Genomic DNA, 18,666 nt, shown 5'->3' on the forward strand with positions numbered 1-18,666 from the left:
TGAAGGCATAGACGCTGCTGAAGGTTTGGTATGCAAATTAAATAAATCCCTTTATGGTCTGCACCAAAGCGGAAGGAATTGGCACCAAACTTTAGCAAAAGAATTGCTAGATATTGGTTTTTCACAAGGAAAGGCAGACAATTGTGTGTTTATAAAGGAAAGGGCAAACTCTGTAACAAAAATATGTGTGTATGTAGATGACGTGTTAATTTCTACAAAAACTAAACAGGAATATGAACAGGTAGTTTCACAGTTACAGAAGAAATTTGATGTGGTGGAATTAGGCATAGCTAAAAATTACTTATCCATGCAAATTGAGAAAAGCAAAAATGGATCTTTTCTAGTTCATCAAACTGCAAAAATTGATGATCTAGTTGAAATGCTACGTTTAGAAAATGCAAATGGGAAAGAAACACCTATGGTGTGTGGTTTCACCTTTACAGGTGAAGATAAGCCATTTCCTAACAAAACTTTGTATCGTTCTGCTATAGGCAAGCTAAATTTCATTCAAAGAATCTCAAGACCAGATATAACTTATGCTTTTCACTTTCTGGCAAAATTTGTGGAAAAGCCCACTACACAATGTTTCTCTGCTCTTAAGAGAGTGGTAATGTACCTTAAACATACCAAACATTATAGGTTGCAGTTTACACCCAGTATTGATAAAGGTTTTGAAATTTTCTGCGATGCATCTCATGCAGTAGAACAAAATAATTGCAGGGGTGTGTCTGGTATGGTGTTTTGTTATAACGGTTGTCCATTTGAATGGAAGTCCCAGACACAAACCATTATTTGTCTCTCTACAACAGAGAGTGAATTATGTGCATGCGTTCAGGCCACCCGTGATGTAGAATGGTATCTGCAAGTATTTGCAGACCTACAGATGCAAGTAACACTACCAGTAAAAGTTTACCTTGATTCCCAGAGTGGACTCGCTATCCTATGTTCAGAGACCAATACGCAGCGCACTAGAGTCTTAAGGTTACGTTTACAGTTTGTAAAGAAACTAATTGCTGATGAAATGGTTGTATTTAAATATGTTCCAGGTGATAGTCAAATTGCGGACATTTTTACTAAAGCACTTCCAAAGGTTACACATGAAAAACATGTACAAAGTATGCTTTATGTTTTTGTTTCACAATGATGAACCGCAGGGGAAATGTTGAATGGTTTCTTTAAATGTAAAGGTTCATCATTGTTCCACTCGATGTGTGTGTCTTTAAGGGGCCGGAGCAAGGGCCAGAGCAAACTAACGAGACCCAGCTTTACAGCTGTGAAACATAGCAGGTGCTGCTGAGTTGTATTTGATTAAGGTGTGTCAGCATCTGGGTAGAGTATATAAGGAGCAGCACCTAGCTCTCCCATTACCCTGGGGGATGGGTTGGTGGTTGGGTCTGGTTTGTTGTTGACGTATTTAGTGTAAATGGAGTTTTTGTTTTTCTTATTAAACCTTCTTTAAGTTATTTTTGAGTCCCTTTTTAATGCAAGGTCTCCCCAGCAAGCTCTCTGCAGCGTCACTATACTGCAAAAAGCCAACATTTCCAAGCCTGTTCTTCCAGCCCCCAGCTTTTCTCAGAAGGAAATGTGATTTTTCTCTCCATTGGAATACTGTACTTATGCTGCAGATTATCTTTAGAAGTGACATTCACAAAATCACTCAAATCAAGACTATTATTGAGAAATGCAAGTAACCTGCTGTCATCCTGAACCACAAAAGAAGTATCCTTAATGGTGCCCTTGAAGGAGAGAGTTTGCTTAGCAGGTGTGCACTAAGAGGAGACCTAGGAAAGTAAAAATAGAAAATCTGAGCAACTGAAGACTCTTGACTTTTTCCAAAACAAACTTTAGGAAGTATGATCGTTTTCATATTATAAGGACATGATATAATGACGTGGTAATCATGTAATCATGTAATGTTGCAGCACATTTTGATGATTTAAATAAAATGGACCACCTTGAAAAGAAGATGGGAGCTCTGAAACGAGGGAGAAATGAGAATCAGTTACTAGATGTTCCTTATTGAGCACTAGATAAAATGAAATTTAAATAAAACATTGTGAAAATAGATCCCCTTTATTCTACCTGTGTAAATTATAAACTATTCCAAACCATACTGGCATCTCAATAATAATGATAACGAGCACTTGTTGAAGACTTTCATCTCAAAGAAAGCTTGGGTTGCAATCCTAAACATGTTGAATTGGAGGAATGTGGACTCTAGAAAAATGATTAGAGTTGGGCTGTTGGAGCACATTTTCTCCAAGCAGAATGAAAAGTTAACAAAACAATTGCAAATAATTTGGGGAAACCCAAAGTTATTGTCCTTGAACTATAATTCTGGGTTCTGTTCTTACGCTGATACAACCCAAGTAAAAAATTGAATTGTTAATTTTCCACAATGGCAAATCTTGGCTCCATGAATTTACACTGGAACCCTTAAAAGTTTTCATTTATGTTCCGCAGTTATGAATGCAAGTGAACAACTTTGATTCTCAAATGCGGATTATTAATACGGCTTTGTGAAGTACAAAACTTATGTTAAGCCAACGTTGTATTTGAGGTTATCAAGATTGTGCTTTGTGCCTTTTTCTAATATTGCAGCTGTCAGAACATTGTCTCTTGCAATACATCAAAGGGCACTTTCTTTTGGCTCCAAGTGCTAAAATGTACAAGCATCTGCACTGTAGAATCTTGCATCTGTAATTTGGCTCTTTGACACTATTGACATGCGCTTTTGTCTTCTACTTTCTGTATTTTCATTGATGCTACTGAAAGTTGTGTTGCCATTACAGACAGGAGTTTTGAATAATTCTTTGTTTAGAATTTTGAAGGGAGAGCAGGAGATAGGTTTAAAGGCACAGTTGTTTTCATCTTGTATCCTTGACTTTTTAAAAACAAAGTACTGTATGTATCTAGATTTTGCAGAGATATGTTTTTTGAATGTGATGGCAAATGTACTGAAGGAATTGAAACCTTGAGACAAGAAAATAAAGACCAAATTCATTAGCTGACTCAATGGGCTGGATCCAGGCTAAGGCTGTAGACCTGAACACACAGGAAAGCAAGTCCTGTTTCAATTCAGTAGAACTTCTGAGTAGACATGTGTAGGATTGCACTGTTAGTTGCTTTCTCTTCCTATTGAAATCTATGGAACTGAAATTACAACCACCTATGGAACTGAAATCATGACCAGCTTGTCCCATTGATTTCAGTGGGATCAAAGTTCAAATTCCTTACCTGGATCCAAACCATTGTTTCTAAACCCATCTATAATAATAATAATAATAATAATAATAATAATAATAATAATAACAACAACAATAATAATTTTTTATTTATACCCTCCCCAGCCAAGGCCGGGCTCAGAGTGGCTTACAAGCAATAATAAAACAAGATGAATGATTACAACTTAAAAACAAAAATAAAATACAACATTAAAATAATGGAACATTAAAATATTAAAATGTAGCCTCATTGCAGGAGGAGAAGGAAAGGAAAAAAGAAACAGAGGGAGGGAGGGAATCAAATTGGCTCCAAGCCAAAGGCCAGGCGGAACAACTCTGTCTTACAGACTCTGCGGAAAGAAATCAGATCCTGCAGGGCCCTGGTCTCATGAGGCAGAGCGTTCCACCAGGCCGGAGCCAGAGTTGAAAAGGCCCTGACTCTGGTTGAAGCCAATCTAACTTCCTTAGGGCCTGGAACCACTAGGGTGTTGTTATTTATGGACCTTGAGGCTCTCCGTGGGGCATACCAGGAGAGGCGGTCCCGTAGGTACGAGGGTCCTAGGCCGTGAAGGGCTTTAAAGGTCAAAAGCAGCACCTTAAATCTGACCCTGTATTCCACCGGGAGCCAGTGCAGCTTGAAAAGCACTGGGTGAATATGCTCCTATGGCAAAGACCCCGTGAGGAGCCTTGCTGCAGCATTCTGTACCCGCTGGAGTTTCTGGGACAGCTTCAAGGGCAGCCCCGCGTAGAGCGAATTACAGTAGTCAAGTCTGGAGATGACCGTCGCATGGAACACTGTGGCCAGGTCGGGGCGGGAAAGGTAAGGGACCAACTGCTTGATGCGGCGAAGGTGGAAAAATGTCGCCTTGGCTGTTGCTATAACTTGCGCCTCCATGGAAAGGGAGGCGTCAAGGATTACACCCAAACTCTTAACGGAAGGCAATGGCACTAATTGGGCCCCCGCAAGAGAAGGGAGTTGGTCCCTCATCCCCATGCCATCCTGACCTAGCCATAGGACCTCTGTCTTCGAAGGATTTAGTTTCAATCGGCTCCCACGAAACCATCCAGCCACAGCTTCCAAGCATCTGGTCAGTGTGTTCGGGGCCGAGTCGGTGTGGCCATCCATCAGCAGATATAGCTGAGTGTCATCAGCATATTGGTGACAGCCCAGCCCAAAGCTCCGGATAACCTGGGCAAGGGGTGCATAAAGATGTTAAAAAGCATCGGGGAGAGAATTGCGCCCTGCAGCACTCCACACACCAAGGAGTGGCGCAACGACATTTCCCTACCTAGTGCCACCCTCTGTCCCCGACCAGAGATAAGAGCACAACCAGTTACGGGCTATGCCCTGTATCCCCACGTCTGCGAGGCAGTGGTTCAGAAGATCATGATCGACCATGTCAAAGGCTGGTGACAAATCTAAAAGGATCAGCAGTCCTGACCCGCTTCGATCCAGTTGTCTACAGATATCATCTGTTAGGGCAACCAGAGCCGTCTCCGTCCCAAAACCAGGATGGAAACTGGACTGAAATGGATCTAATGCCAATGTTTCCTCCAGAAACCTACCAAGCTGTTCAACAACCGCTCTCTCAATTACCTTACCCAGGTATGGAAGATTTGAAACTGGGCGGTAATTGGATAGGTCTAAGGGATCTAATAAAGTTTTCTTTAAGAGTGGACACACCACTGCTTCCTTCAGTTCCCCTGGGAATGTCCCCGTGTCAAGGAACAAATTGATAATTTCAACCAGGGGGGTCCGCTCAACATCTGGACACTCCCTAATCAGCCAAGACGGGCATGGATCAAGGAGGCAGGTGGTGGGCCTACCAACTTGGAGGAATCTATCCACATCAGTAGGGAGTATCCTATCGAAATGGTCCAACACTGGACCTGAAGTCAGTCGAGGGGCCTCCAGTTCAGTCACTGTATCTAAATTGGCAGGGAGGTCACAGCGTAGCAACAAGACTTTCTCCGCAAAAAAGCTCGCGAATGCCTCACAGCTGTGGGTCGAATTTGTGCTTAAATTTGGTTGTCCTCCTAAGGACGTTATTGACCTAATTATTCTAAAAAGTTGTGCCGGGCGAGAGCTAGCGGATGCAATGGAAGCTGCAAAGTAAGATTTCTTAGCAGCTTTCATAGCCATCTCATAGGCTTTCATAAGCGTCCTATAAGATGTTCTTGAGGCTCCGTCACGAGTCCGTCACCATACTCGCTCTAGCCGTCTGAGATCCTGCTTCATTTTCCGGAGCTCCTCAGTAAACCAAGGGGCCCGGTTTCGACGGGGTCGCAGAGGGCGCTTAGGTGCGATCTCATCAATGGCTGCCAAGAGCCGGTTATTCCAGTCCTCAACAAGGTCATCTAATGAGTCGCCAGGAGGAGCAGGGTTCCGCAAGGCTTGTCGGAATCTATCAGGATCCATCAGTTTTCGCGGACGAGCCCAAATAGGTTCGCCACCCGAGCTGGGGAGGAGCGGGAAGTCAATCTTGGCTTTCAAAGCGTAGTGATCAGACCATGGCACTTCCACAGCGGGGAACATGATCACATCTATGCCAGCCCCAAAGATCAGATCCAGCGTGACAGTATATATCCCTCTCTCCACAAGCATGGCATCAAATACTAATTATGTGTGGCTCCCTGAGGAGAGCATTCTACAGGCAGGGTTCTACAACCAAAAAAGGTTAAATTTATGGTGACCTGGCTGAGCAGAGGCTTTGTTCCCTCCATCATTTGGCCCAATGGAATTATATGAAATGACCCCAAGTGGGGTCCACTGCAAATGTATATTTGCAGGTCCCACTATCTAAACACAATGCATTCTCAGGAAATCGTTCATTAGGCAAGCGTTCACATAACGAGCAGAAGATTGCCATTATTTCCTATGGGGAATCTAAGATTTGTCCAATCTCAATTTCTCTCTGGTTTCTGTCTCAAATTGCTGCAGCCAACCAGCAAAAGACAAACAAAGGAAAAACTGCCCCCTGTCTGGTCTCTTCCGTTCCCTGATTTGTCTGAACTCTCTCCCTTCTTCCGTTCCTTTCTTCATGGTTGCCACCCAAAATGGCTGCCACTGACCAGCGAAACACAAACAAGTAAGGAAGTGGGTAAACTCTGGCTGCTCGGATATCTGAAACAGCTGTTTGTGTTACTAGGTTTGGGTATGATTCTTTGTGTTTCGATAACTGACATTTCAGATGACAAACGTTCTGATAGTGGGACCTGCAGTCCCACAGAATGGAGGATTCTTCTGCTCTGTGGCCTGACCTATGGAGGTTCTGTGGAATAGTCTAGGTCAATTTGTGTTAGGATTCTAAAACAGAATGAACTGCTGTTTATACTCATGCTAGTTAAGGGTCATTAACTTATTGTTCTTTCTAATAACTTGTCAGGGACCTGCCAGGGGTGGCTTCCACAGAAGAAACTTGCATTCCGTTGTTGCTTATTGATACAGCTGGCTGTGGCTTATTTGAGCTTGAGCTGGAAGATGAACAGTCTAAAGGAAATGAAGGTATTGTTGTTTTACCTGCTATGGTTCTCCACATTCCCACCCTGGAATTGCCCCCCCCCCCAGCCTCCACATTTCAAGTTACCGTACATTATCCATGCATGTGCTGTAATTTCAATTGCTACTACATTTGGCAACCACACATGGAAATGAATATGAATACATCCATGGAAAAATCTTGGGATGTCAAGGTTTAGACATGCTTGTTGTGGCCCTAAGATGGATGGATAGCCTGTATAAGCCACCAGTACAGTGGTGCCTTGCAAGACGAAATTAATCCGTTCCGCGAGTCTCTTCGTCTTGCGGTTTTTTCGTCTTGCGAAGCACGGCTATTAGTGGCTTAGCGGCTATTAGCGGCTTAGCGGCTTTAAGAAAAAAATTTTTAAGAAAAAAACATGCAGCTGGAGAGGAGAATGGGTTGTAGATAACTGACCATGGATGATGAAAATTTCCATTTGAATTCAACATCACTGCACTAGACAAGGTTTATAGAGCCACCTAGCAAAATACATCCTTCCCCAAAGACCTTGAATTCTCAAAAGCAAAAAGCAGGAGAATGAAAGATCAGCCTCATGGTCTAGGGTAAGATAATAAAGTACCTTAATGAAAGTTGACAGAGCTTAACAGGGCTGGACCAAGACATTTTACTCCCTGAGGCAAAAAGCAAGATGGTGCCCTTGCCCTGTACAAAGGCTGACTGGGCCAACAGCTGAATTCTATTTCAACACTGGCGACAGGATAGCATCCTTCGCTTCTATCTGGGAACTGCTTAGGAGGAGTAGACAGGGGGCTTCCACTGCTCTCTCTCATACATACACACACACACACACACACACACACACACACACACACACCTACCTCTCAGCATGTGCTTCCTGAGACAGTCATCTCACTTTGCCTAAAAGTAGGGCCAGTCCTGGAGCTGAGGAGGAAGGGCGCCTGTGATGATTGTTGGATCAGACATCTGTGGTTTAAATAGCACTCTTGAATTGCAACACAAGCTCTGAAGCGATGGGCAAAGTCGTATGTTGTCAGCTTGAAGTGCTGGACTCTCCTGGTTCCCATATGGTTTGTTGGTACAGCTTAGCTGAGAGAGCTTTCAGTTCTAATTGCCTTGCCGCATAGCACTTTGTCAGATCTCTCAGTGAACAAGGCACAGACCTTCACAGTTAATGGGTCAGAAAGTGCCTGACCATGTTGGTGGCATATACAGCAATTCTGCTAACACAGAGAAAGGCCAGTTCTCTGAGCACAGAGAGTTCTGGAGTTATAAATCAGCCTAGCAACTGTTTGTGAAGCTCTGTCTCTGTTGCTGAATAAATAGGAAGGTTTCCAGTCTCACTGTGCTCCAGTAGCAGTATTCATTTGGAAATTCTAGACTGCATTTAGGAGTGGGAAAGGGGCGTGCTCATGGGACAGGGCTTGAGAGCAGGGAGGTAACTTTGCATATGTTGCATGCACATTATGATCTCCACCGGGGTAACTGATGTGGTGTCATCCAAATATTGCCATGTTGTAACTGCCATCAGCCTCAACTAGCTTGGCCCTTGGTTGGGTATGATGGGAGTTGTAGTCCTACAGCTTCTCAAGGGCAATCAGCATTGACAACCCTTTATCCATACTAAGTAATGGAAGTGCTGTCTATGTAGGAATTGCGTAATGTTTGAAGCAGCCCTTGTTGTCAGTACCGGCAAGTCTTAATTCAGAAACATAGTGAAATGGGCACACAAATAAATAGGCACCAGCTTCCAAAGGCAAATAGCTGCAAGAGCCATCGTCTAAAATATGAATTTCCTAACCTATGCTGGATCAGTTCAAAGGCAGATTTCACTTCTCAGAATTGGGGTGGGGTTATCTCGGCATTTTCAACATTGATCTTGCTACCCTTGAGAATGTGAACTGTGATGTGTCGCTTGTATCTGACCGTGTTGTATGGAACTCATAACCATTTGCCCAGCTATTAAAGAAATCCATAAGGCATACAGCCCGTATTTGTAAATAATTTAAAATTATTTTTACCAACATAGCAATACTCCTACTCCTACTCCATGCATATTTCCCTTGTAAATTTCATTAAGGGATAATTTGAGATCTCTTATTTCATATGAGGAGATGTAGGGCATCAAGTAGCTTGGTGAATGTTTGAACTATAGTCAGTTTCAGAACTTTATGATCCATGGCTTGAAGCTGCCTTGTTTAACTAACCAGTTTGTTCTAAATCAGTCTCTGGCTTGTACATAATGCTAAATCAGGAATCTTTGAAAGTGAAACTGAATGCTGCAAAAGTGTTTCTGGTATCCACGTGGGAAAAAGGAAGCACACAATCTCAAGGGTTTGCTTAGGTTCATTCTAATTTGTGCACATAGCACTAAACCATGGCAAAGCACTTTACTGACTGTAAAGACTTGTTTTTAAAGTGGCAAGTGAAAGACAGCCTCTCACTATCATTGTCTGAATTGGATGCTTTTTAAGTGGAATCTGTCAACTTGTTCTAGGGTTAAATCGCTCATTCACAGCTAAGTTTTATTTCTCCCCTTCCAGGCGAAGCGCGTCTTGCCAGCTTGCACGTTCAGGCTTTAGTGGAAGCCGGTGTTAAGGCAAGAGACATTGCTGTCATTGCTCCTTACAACCTCCAGGTGAGTGTGTCTGCCATGCTCTCAAAAGCACAACATTTCAAAGTAAAAAATTTAAAGCCCTGGGACTTTAGGATGAAGGGTGGGCAATAAATTGTAGTAATAACGTTTGTTGTCCTAGCAACGTCTTTGTTTTTCAGGTGGACATGCTAAGGGAGCTTTTGTGTCACAAGTACCCAGACCTGGAGATTAAATCGGTGGATGGCTTCCAAGGAAGAGAGAAGGAAGCTGTTGTCCTCTCTTTTGTAAGGTCCAACAGAAAAGGTACATAGGTTATAACCTGGAACCATATAGAACAAAAAGAAACTTAATTTGCCAGAATCGGGGAAACTGTTAAAATTGTGTGGTTTCAACTGGCTCCTTCTTTGGAACAAGGTGCTGACCTCTTCTACACATGCTCTCGGCATCAAAAGAGATGCTTCCACATGGTGTAATCACATCCTACAGGGGAGTACTTGGGAGTAGCATGACTATGTGGACAGTACCAGTTGCATGAATCATTGGCACCTTACCTCCTGGTTCATTTCCTAATGCATTGGCATCACCCAATTGTTTTAGCCAACATGATTGTGTTACTCCTGCAGCATGTATCACATCACATGGAAGTGGTTTCCACTCCTAGGAGCCCATATGCAGGGAACCACTGTTGCTTTTCCCAGAACAGAAGATTCTCAATAATTAACTGCGCAATGGAAAAGTAATTTATATGGCAAAACACACTCCTTTTTGTCCAGAGAGCCTGGGAATGGGTGTTTCCAAGCATAGGCTGAAAACTCTGGTGGCTAGGCACATATTCTAATACAGGGCCAGTCCAATACATTTTGCTGCCTGAGGCAAATGACAAGATGGCAGCCTCTCCATTCCACATCGCAACACACCAGCCTTTGCCATCTGCGGCGGCTGCCTCTCTCTGCCCAATAGTAGGACCAGGTCTGTTCTAACAGGCAGAGTGATCTACGGGGGTTGATTTTAAAAACCAAACCTGTGGCTATTATTGTCATGGCTATTCACGCTACTACTATTACTACTTAATATACAGAGTGATTCATAATGAGGTATACAGTTTCCATGATTGTATACTTCATTATGAATCACCCCGTATTATGTCTTAGAAATTAATTAAGAAAGAGTGGACTGTTAATTCAGGCACCTTTGGAGAAGGCAGGCCGTCCTTCAGGTAAGCCAGTGGTAATTGCTGGATACTTGTCATCTGTCAGCTCTATTGTAGTGAGTACAACACAGTTGTCCACAGCTCTAAAAATTCCACACTGTAGCAAACCTGAACTGACCACAAACTTGTTGGGTGCGGGTCAAAAGCTAGCTTGTTTCCCAGGTGTATTCCGTTTGGAAATACAACAGATACTTCACTACAGCTGGCAGCATCCTGCCCAACAAAATTGGGGAGTGGAGCATGGTAGGCTCTGCTCAGAGCACATACTCTTTTCTGCTTTCATGGCACTAGGTTGCTGCAGTCAAAGCAGTAAAACTTTTCCTTGCTGCTTTTCTGCTATGTTCTTAAGTGAAGTTAGCAAATAGCAGCATGTTCTTCTATTATGATTTGTTATTATTTTCCAAGTAATGCTTGTTAAGCACACATTGGCCACCTAATACACTTTAATGTACCTACAGGCTCTGTTCTGAAATGTTCTATGTCTTCAGATGGTAGCAACAAAAGCCTGCCCCCCTCATTTGGTTTTAATGTTTGTGTTTCTGCTTGTCTTCTGCTTAGCTGCAGAAGCAGGGGACTCAGCTACACCACCCAAGCTAGGCAGCCGAGCTGACTCAACTTGGCATTTGCTTTCTGTTGTTACAGATCCTTGAGAAAATAATTGGAGATCAGAAATAGCTTCTGGAAAAGTCTCATATGTGTCTGTCATTTTTATCCATTGGCTCACACATGTGTGCTAGTTAATTGCCTTTAAAAAATAGCATTCACTATCTTTCCTTCTGACCTTTATGAAAGTTAGACTTGTGTCAATAACTAGGAAAAAGGAAAGTGTGACTGCAAGGCTCTGTGGGAGCTTTCTCTTCCTAATTTCTGCTGAAACAATGCGGTCCTGACCTATAAGCTTAAGGCCAATTCCATTGCAGACATGAACTTTAGATAGTTAATCAGCTTGGACCATCTGTATGAATATTACTGCTGTTCTGCTTCTGACACTTCAAATCACAGTGATGTGAATCAATAATGAGTATCTGTGGCTTGTGTGCCACATTAAGTCGCAGAAACTTAAATTTTCTGGTTCTTGGCCATTTAGTGGACTCTACTTCCCCTACTTAAAAATTAAATGGAATGAAGCTGTATTTTCAGCTTGATTTCTCAAATGAGACTGAAGCAGTATTGTGACAAAAAAGTCACAAAATAAGTAGAGCTTTAAATAAATGGTTTTGTTAAAAGAGATAGTTGACTAATTACTTGTATTTTCACAAACCAATTAAGTCATCAGCTGAAGTCTAACATGTTTATCTGTTAGCTAAATCATAGTAAATGTACCTTTTTAGATATTTAAGAAAGTGTAAGGTAACTTAAATGTAATAATCTAAAGCTCCCCCAATCACTGTTTAAATGAAATGATTTTTGTCCCTTTTACAGTAACACACCAGAACTAATATAGCCTCAAAAAATAAACCAGTGTGCCATCAGATCTCAGTCCCTGTGACTACAGTTTCCCATCACTAATTAGTTTACATGAGAGCAAACCCCACTAGATACAGTGCAACTTGCAACTGAATAATCATGCATAAAATTATGTTATGAAGCTGCAAGTGGTAAATCAGTTAATGAAATTCATTAATTGGTGAATTGAGATCTCAATACTGATCCTTGGGAGAGACTACTATCTACACTCCTCCATTGGGAGAACATTTATTCACACTCTCTGCTCTCTGTTACTTCACCAGTTCCTGATCCACAAAAGGACCTCACCTCTTATTCCATGACTGCTAAACATGCTTATGAGTCCTTGGTGCGGTAGTCTGCCAAAAGCCTTTTTGAAAGTCTAAGTTGGATCACCTCTATCTATAGCCTTATTGACCCTCTGAAAGAACTCTTCAGCAGGGCTTGTTCTCCTGTATGCTTGGTTATTTCATCTTTAACAACACTTTCCACCTATTTTCCCATAGCCTTGAATTCATTGGAAGAAAGTTGGGCTATAAATGTATGAAATACATACATTTTCACGTTCATATTCATTTGACCAGCTTAAGTAGTGATATGACCTTGGGAGATGGTTTTGTCAACATAAGCATTTCTGCTTGCCTGATGGAACAATCTCCCCCCTTTTCCCTCCACACTGTCCTAGCAGTTCTGCCACCCAAATGCTGAGCCATTGTGGGGGGCAGAAGAAGGGGGGGGAAGCCCTGCTTCACTAGCAGAAGACCTTGCTAGGCTCTTGATAGCAGGACCCATTAACTGGACCAGGTCCTGAGTTCAGAAAACTAAAGCAAGATTTCACAGTGCAAAAATGGTGTCCGTGTTCGTAATGTTCAACCTGAAGTGCATCTGATCTTGTAGTTTGTTGTGGTAATGAAGTTTGGCTATATTTATTTTGCAGTTCCTATACTTCTGTAGGTATAGGATTATATATTGGGCATAGGCTACAACACCCTAAGAAACCTCAGAGTTCATCTAGCTTTTATGTGATAATAAGAATAAGTGTAGTAATATACTTGTTAATTATGTATTGATCAGTGTAGTTGCTTATAACTCTTTGGTAATTGCAGAAGGGGCCCTTGTGACCCAAAACATGTTGAGGTTTATGTATGTATGAATGAATTATTTCTTTCTATACTCAACAATGGAATTATTCATGCATTGGTATTGGTTGCTCATTGAATACTGTAATGTGGAATGGTAACTTCAACTGCAGGAGAGCTTCAGTTGCATAGACTCCAGGTGTCTATTCCAGTGAACAGATAAAACTTGGATTTAGGCCCACCCCTCTGCCACTGACAGCCATCTGGCACCAAGATAGCAGGGAAGCTTGAACAAACCATAGCATAGGATCCTATGATATATCCATTTGGCCTTAAAGGTGTGTCTCATAACAGATGTCATGTCCTGGCATTTTGGAGCTGAGTGAACATGAGAATTCCTTAGGTCAACATATTAAACTGGAAAATTTAGGAGGAAACTCTATACATTTTGTTGTTGTGGTGGTTACTATTGTTATTGCTACTGCTGCTTAATTTTTCCATATGCTGTTTTTTTGAGGCCTGTATTATTGTCTTTATGAAATACAGGTGAAGTAGGATTCCTTGCTGAAGACCGGAGACTAAATGTTGCAATTACTCGTGCCCGCCGCCATGTGGCTGTGATCTGTGACTCTCAGACCATTGGCAACCACATTTTCCTTAAACGCCTAGTGGACTATATGAACCAGCATGGGGAGGTGCGCACCGCTTTTGAATACCTGGATGACATTGTGCCAGATAACTATGCTGCTCCCAAGAGCTCTCAGGGTCTGGGTGACCAAGAAAAGAGACTTAAGTGCAACACTCCACTTGCCCCAAAGGCTGATGGAGAGAAGCCAAGAGGAAAACCAGCCAAACGGACCGGGCAGAGGCCCATAGAGGGTTCTGTGCAAAGCCCAGCCTGGGGGGCAACAGTGGATACTGTAGTGAAGGGCAATTCATGTAAGCATGAAGCCAGGATACTGGAGTTTCTGGAGAGTAGCGAGACCCAACTGGATTTCCCTTCATCATTAAATGCTCATGACAGGTTGATTGTCCACCGTCTGGCAGAGGAACATGGGCTGCAGCATGTGAGCACAGGAGAAGGTAGAGAAAGATACATCAGTGTCCGTAAGAGAGGCACCACGACAGACTTTTCTCTGGGAGATGCTAAGGCCTGTGAACAAGAGTTGTCCTGCAGACCTGCAGGCACCCCCAAAGAATCCCGGGCCTCTGAAAAAGAGTTAACCTGCAGACCCCCAAGCCCCTCGAAAGACACCCATGCCTACTGTGAGGAGAGTGGAAGCCATATGAGCAAGAAGAAAGTAGATCTGAAAACCCTGCACATGGAGCGGATGCAAAGGGAGAAGGCCAAGAGAGAGGAGAGGGCCAAACAAAGTCGTGAGCCAAATGTAAATCTTCAGGAAATCACTGGAAATAAACATGGAAGTGAAGCGAAAGGTACATTATTATACCATCTTGGGATTTGCCATTCTGTAGCAAATTCCCTTCCTTTGCAGAGCTTTTCTATTTGCATTTTTAAAAGGAAAAAGTGATGATACTTCACTGCTGCCCTTTCATTTGTCCCATATTTAATTGAAATTCCTTTGCAGAGGCATTCCAGGGAATGTATCCCTCAGGCATCCTTTGGGAAATTCCAGGCCAGAGCAGCAGGCGATGGGAGTCCTCTGCTCCCAGAATGGCTTTAAAAATTGATTGCAGCTTCTACGTTGTGCCTACAATCCATTTCTCCCCTTCTGCTCTGCCTGTGACAGGCTTTTCTTCTGAAAGCAACTACTTTTGACAACAACCAGGAATGCAGTTGAAGTTAATTGTTCTGAGACACAGAGATTATTCATCCAATAGGTTTCCTTTGAAGGGATCAGGAGAATGCCAGGATTTGGTTTTGGAAATATGACATGTGCCTCTGCCCACCCCAACCCTTGAAAGCAATAACTGAGATTTGCAGACAAAAATGACCCAGGGCTCAGATTAGCTTGCTCTCTGGAACAGTTGCTTTGAGTGTTGTGCAGGTAGGAAGAAAAGATGTGAAGCTGGCAGCCATTCCACCCCCTCCCCCAAGGCAAGGGTTTATCTGGACCATGCTGTATAATCAACTGTGGAATGATAATATTGCCTGGATCTGCATGTTTGTAGAGGCAGTATGTCAGTGAGGAGGAAGAACTTCTCAGCTCAAAAATAGATCCGTAGAAGGGAGAATCTCCATCTGCCAGTTTAGGAGAATGGGGTGTGTGCATTCGTTTGTATATGCTTCATATGCATACACGTGCACACACTCCTTTTCTCTTACAGCTAACTATGAAGAGAAGTGTAAACCTCCACACACAGAGAGAATTCACTTGCTCTTGGATCTGTTTAGAAGCAGCAAATCAGCACCTAGTATATCGATCTCAGTGCTGTGTAACACAGCGGAGTACAGTCTCTCTGTGTGAATATTTTCTTCTTTGCCCAGTTTATCTTGCTTGAACATTCTGGGTAGGGATTTCATCCTGCCAAGTGATACTGCTTGCTTCTGCATGGTTTACAAAGCCATCTGTTCTCATGTGTGTGCATATGAAGACAGCCTTCTGCCATTCCATACATCTGAGGTTGCGATTGTTCCCTGGGTTTCTGTTTTTGCTGATCAGCTTGTTTTGCAGGCTTTACTAGGGGACTGGATGAACACACCTGTGCCCCTTTTATTCCCATGAAAAAACACTGTGTTGAAATCATAGAATCTTAAAAGTTGGAAGGTACCCCAAGGGTCATCTAGTCCAACCCCTGCAATGCAGGAATCTAAGCTAAAGCATCCATGACAGATGGCCATCCAACCTCTGTTTAAAAACCCCCAAGGAAGGAGAATCCACCACCCCTCGTAGGAGTCTGCTGAACAGCCCTTAACTCTTAGCTCATCTTAACTCTCAGCTCATCTGTAAGCTCCTTTTATTGCATGCTGATGATTCTCCTCCCCACCCTTGTGCTTTTAGGGAAGGCTTCTGTTAAAACCAAAGTGGAAGGTTCAGCAGAGGAAGATTTTGATGCTCTGATTTCTGCTGCAATCAAAGCTGACAACACATGTGGTTTCCCCAAATGCAAAGCAAGTGTGACAACCCTGGGGCAGCTCTGCCTGCATTGCAATAAACGCTACTGTCTCAGCCACCACATCCCAGAGGTATGTTTTTGTCCTTGCCTGGTTCAGGTAAGCTAAACATTGCCACCATCTGCTCAGTTTCTTGACCCCCAGTCCTTCAGGACTTGAATTTCATTCAGTGTGAAATGGCTGTGTGTGTGTTTTTTAAGTATTTCACAGACTCCCATTTTTCCAGGAGGCTTCCAGGCACAGCAAGGTGAGCTTTTGAACCATTCGCAAGGCCAGTTGAACATGTGCAAATCCGCTGGTGGGTGGATTGCTCACATTCCTCTTTACTTTATTTTTTAATTTAAAAAGATAACATGAAAATCTGCTTTTAGGGTATGAGGGGGAGCAAGGTTTATGAAAGCCATATAGCATAATATGCACATATTCACAAGGGAACCATGAGTGGGGGGAGGGGGGAGATGCCTCCAGCTTAATATATCCTAATAATGGGAAAGTTCTCTCCTGCTGGGCTATAAGTGAAAAAAGAAACTCATTCAGAGGTGCTTTTTTTTGGCCTACAGTTGGAGGAATATGAAGCATTTTCTTCTTCCTTTGGTACTTTGTATGGATTTAGTTATTATGAGCCTCTGTGTGTCTGTGATATCTCACTCCAATCTTTCACCAAGCTCTAATATGAGAATGGCTTTCTTTCCTGTCAGGTTCACAGTGTACTTGTATTTCCCCTCACCCACCCACTCAAGACCTTTAACAAAAATAATAATAATACGCCCCCCATTTCTTCCCTGTCTCTGTTCTTCGTGATGTGGAGAATAGAAAGGATGGGTCTCCTTGATTGGAATAACGAGGCAAGGCCTTTAACACAGGCACTTAGCATTGCAGGGCAGAGGACCTGTGTTTAACAATGTGTCACTGCTGAAATAACGTGTTTCTTCAGAGACTTTTTTCTTCCCCCGGAGTGTCTGAGTCATTTCCTCTTGGCACAATGTACCTCAACTCACCTCTCTTCTTTTAACATTCACCCCCTGCCCACAACCTGTTCAGATGCTTGTGGGAGGATGATGCTCTAGAAAATGTGTCTATCTGAGGTGCTGGTGGTGCTAGCCTAGAGAGGGCCACTGTTCTGTGGCATACAGCACATACCCTTGCATGCATAAGGTCCCAGGTTCAATCTCTGGCATCTCCAGCTAAAAGGTCTTGGGTAGCCTTGCTAGGCAGTGCCCAAGCCTTAAGCCTGCTCCATGGAGAGTCAGTCCATACTGAACTAGGTAGACTTGTGCTCTGCTTTTCCCCTCCAAAAAAGGAGGTGCTCAAAGTGACTTGCAAATGATTTTAAAAGGCATCTTCATATGACACCAGCCATGCCATGCGTTCTGCTCAACTATAAGCCTTTTATCTATCTTCTCTCCCTTTCTCCTTCATCACACTGTAGATTCATTGGATACCATGCACCAAGAGCAGCTTTAAGTAAGAGAAGTTGTGCAAAGCCCTTTCTCACTCTATTGCCCAAGCTGCTGTTGTCACCCTGGTACAAGAGATGCCGAAAGCACAGCAGCTCACCTGGGTGCAGCAGGCTTTATCCACAGAAGCCTCCTTCCTTCTAGGTGTCAGTCTAAACAAAAGGTCATTCTTTGCCCATCACTCCAGCTGTAGCAAAGATTGGAGTGAGTTGTGAGTTGCACTCAAATTGCAGTCCAGGACTCACAGAAGGTGGGAATGTCTCACTCTGCACTTCTGTTAGAGCTGCCCAATGGCTGTCCCTATGTAGCACATAAAAGACCTGTGTGCCAGGAAAAATAATACTGACTTCCAACGTCCAGAGCTTTCAGATGTCCTCTTTATGCCCCTCTGATTTATTTGAAGCAGTAGATCATACGTGGTTTTAATCCCATGGAGAAAGTGTTGTAGCTAGCTGAAGACATGTTGATCTATAGTGCCTGAAATAGATTTACTGGATTATGGATTTACTGGCATTCTGCCAACAGTTTGAGTTGGGTTTCTTTCTAACCGTAAAATAAAAGTATATACAGCAATATTTTCTGTGGCACATGCTGCAGCAAGGGAAAAATCAGCAAAACAGTGGTGGTCTTAAATAGATATACTTATCATGTGACACTTGCTGGTGTTTCAAGGCAAGCTTGAATCAAGAAAAATCTTATTCGAAGGATTTGTGAATGAAGGAAATAAGAGTACAAAAAACATGTAGGAAAATACTCCAAATGTTCTGGTATTCTGTAGTTTTGATTTCAGGGTTTGCTGATTTCAGAGTTGTATTGGTAGAGAGCTACACAAAGGAGATGTGATCCTGAAAAACTAAAGGCAGATTTCATTGCCCTCTGTGCAAGAGGACCCCCCTCCCCACTGCCATGCTGATGGTCCCATTAAGAGAACAGGGTTCTGAACAAGAGTGTGAAGCAGAAGTGGCTAAGCTGTGGCCGTCTGGATGCTGTGAGACACCAGCTCCCATTGGCCCCAGCCGATGATGGGAGTTGTAGCCCAGCAGCATCTGGAGGGCAACAGATTCCCTACCCTTGCTAT

At 43.0% G+C, this 18,666-nt stretch overlaps 1 protein-coding gene across 1 annotated transcript in view; it reads left to right on the plus strand.

Annotated features, from left to right (window-relative positions):
• The window catches only part of IGHMBP2 (immunoglobulin mu DNA binding protein 2), a 76,698-nt gene that overhangs the window by 51,216 nt on the left and 6,816 nt on the right, over positions 1-18,666 (plus strand). Inside the window, exons 10-14 of the mRNA XM_083480822.1 lie at positions 6,611-6,729; positions 9,268-9,362; positions 9,500-9,623; positions 13,602-14,492; positions 16,019-16,203. Of these exons, the coding sequence (XP_083336948.1) occupies positions 6,611-6,729; positions 9,268-9,362; positions 9,500-9,623; positions 13,602-14,492; positions 16,019-16,203 (1,414 nt within the window). The remainder of the gene's footprint in view (positions 1-6,610; positions 6,730-9,267; positions 9,363-9,499; positions 9,624-13,601; positions 14,493-16,018; positions 16,204-18,666) is intronic.

Source organism: Podarcis liolepis (assembly GCF_965112155.1).
Source record: "Podarcis liolepis genome assembly, chromosome: 1".
Lineage (NCBI taxonomy): Eukaryota > Metazoa > Chordata > Lepidosauria > Squamata > Lacertidae > Podarcis > Podarcis liolepis.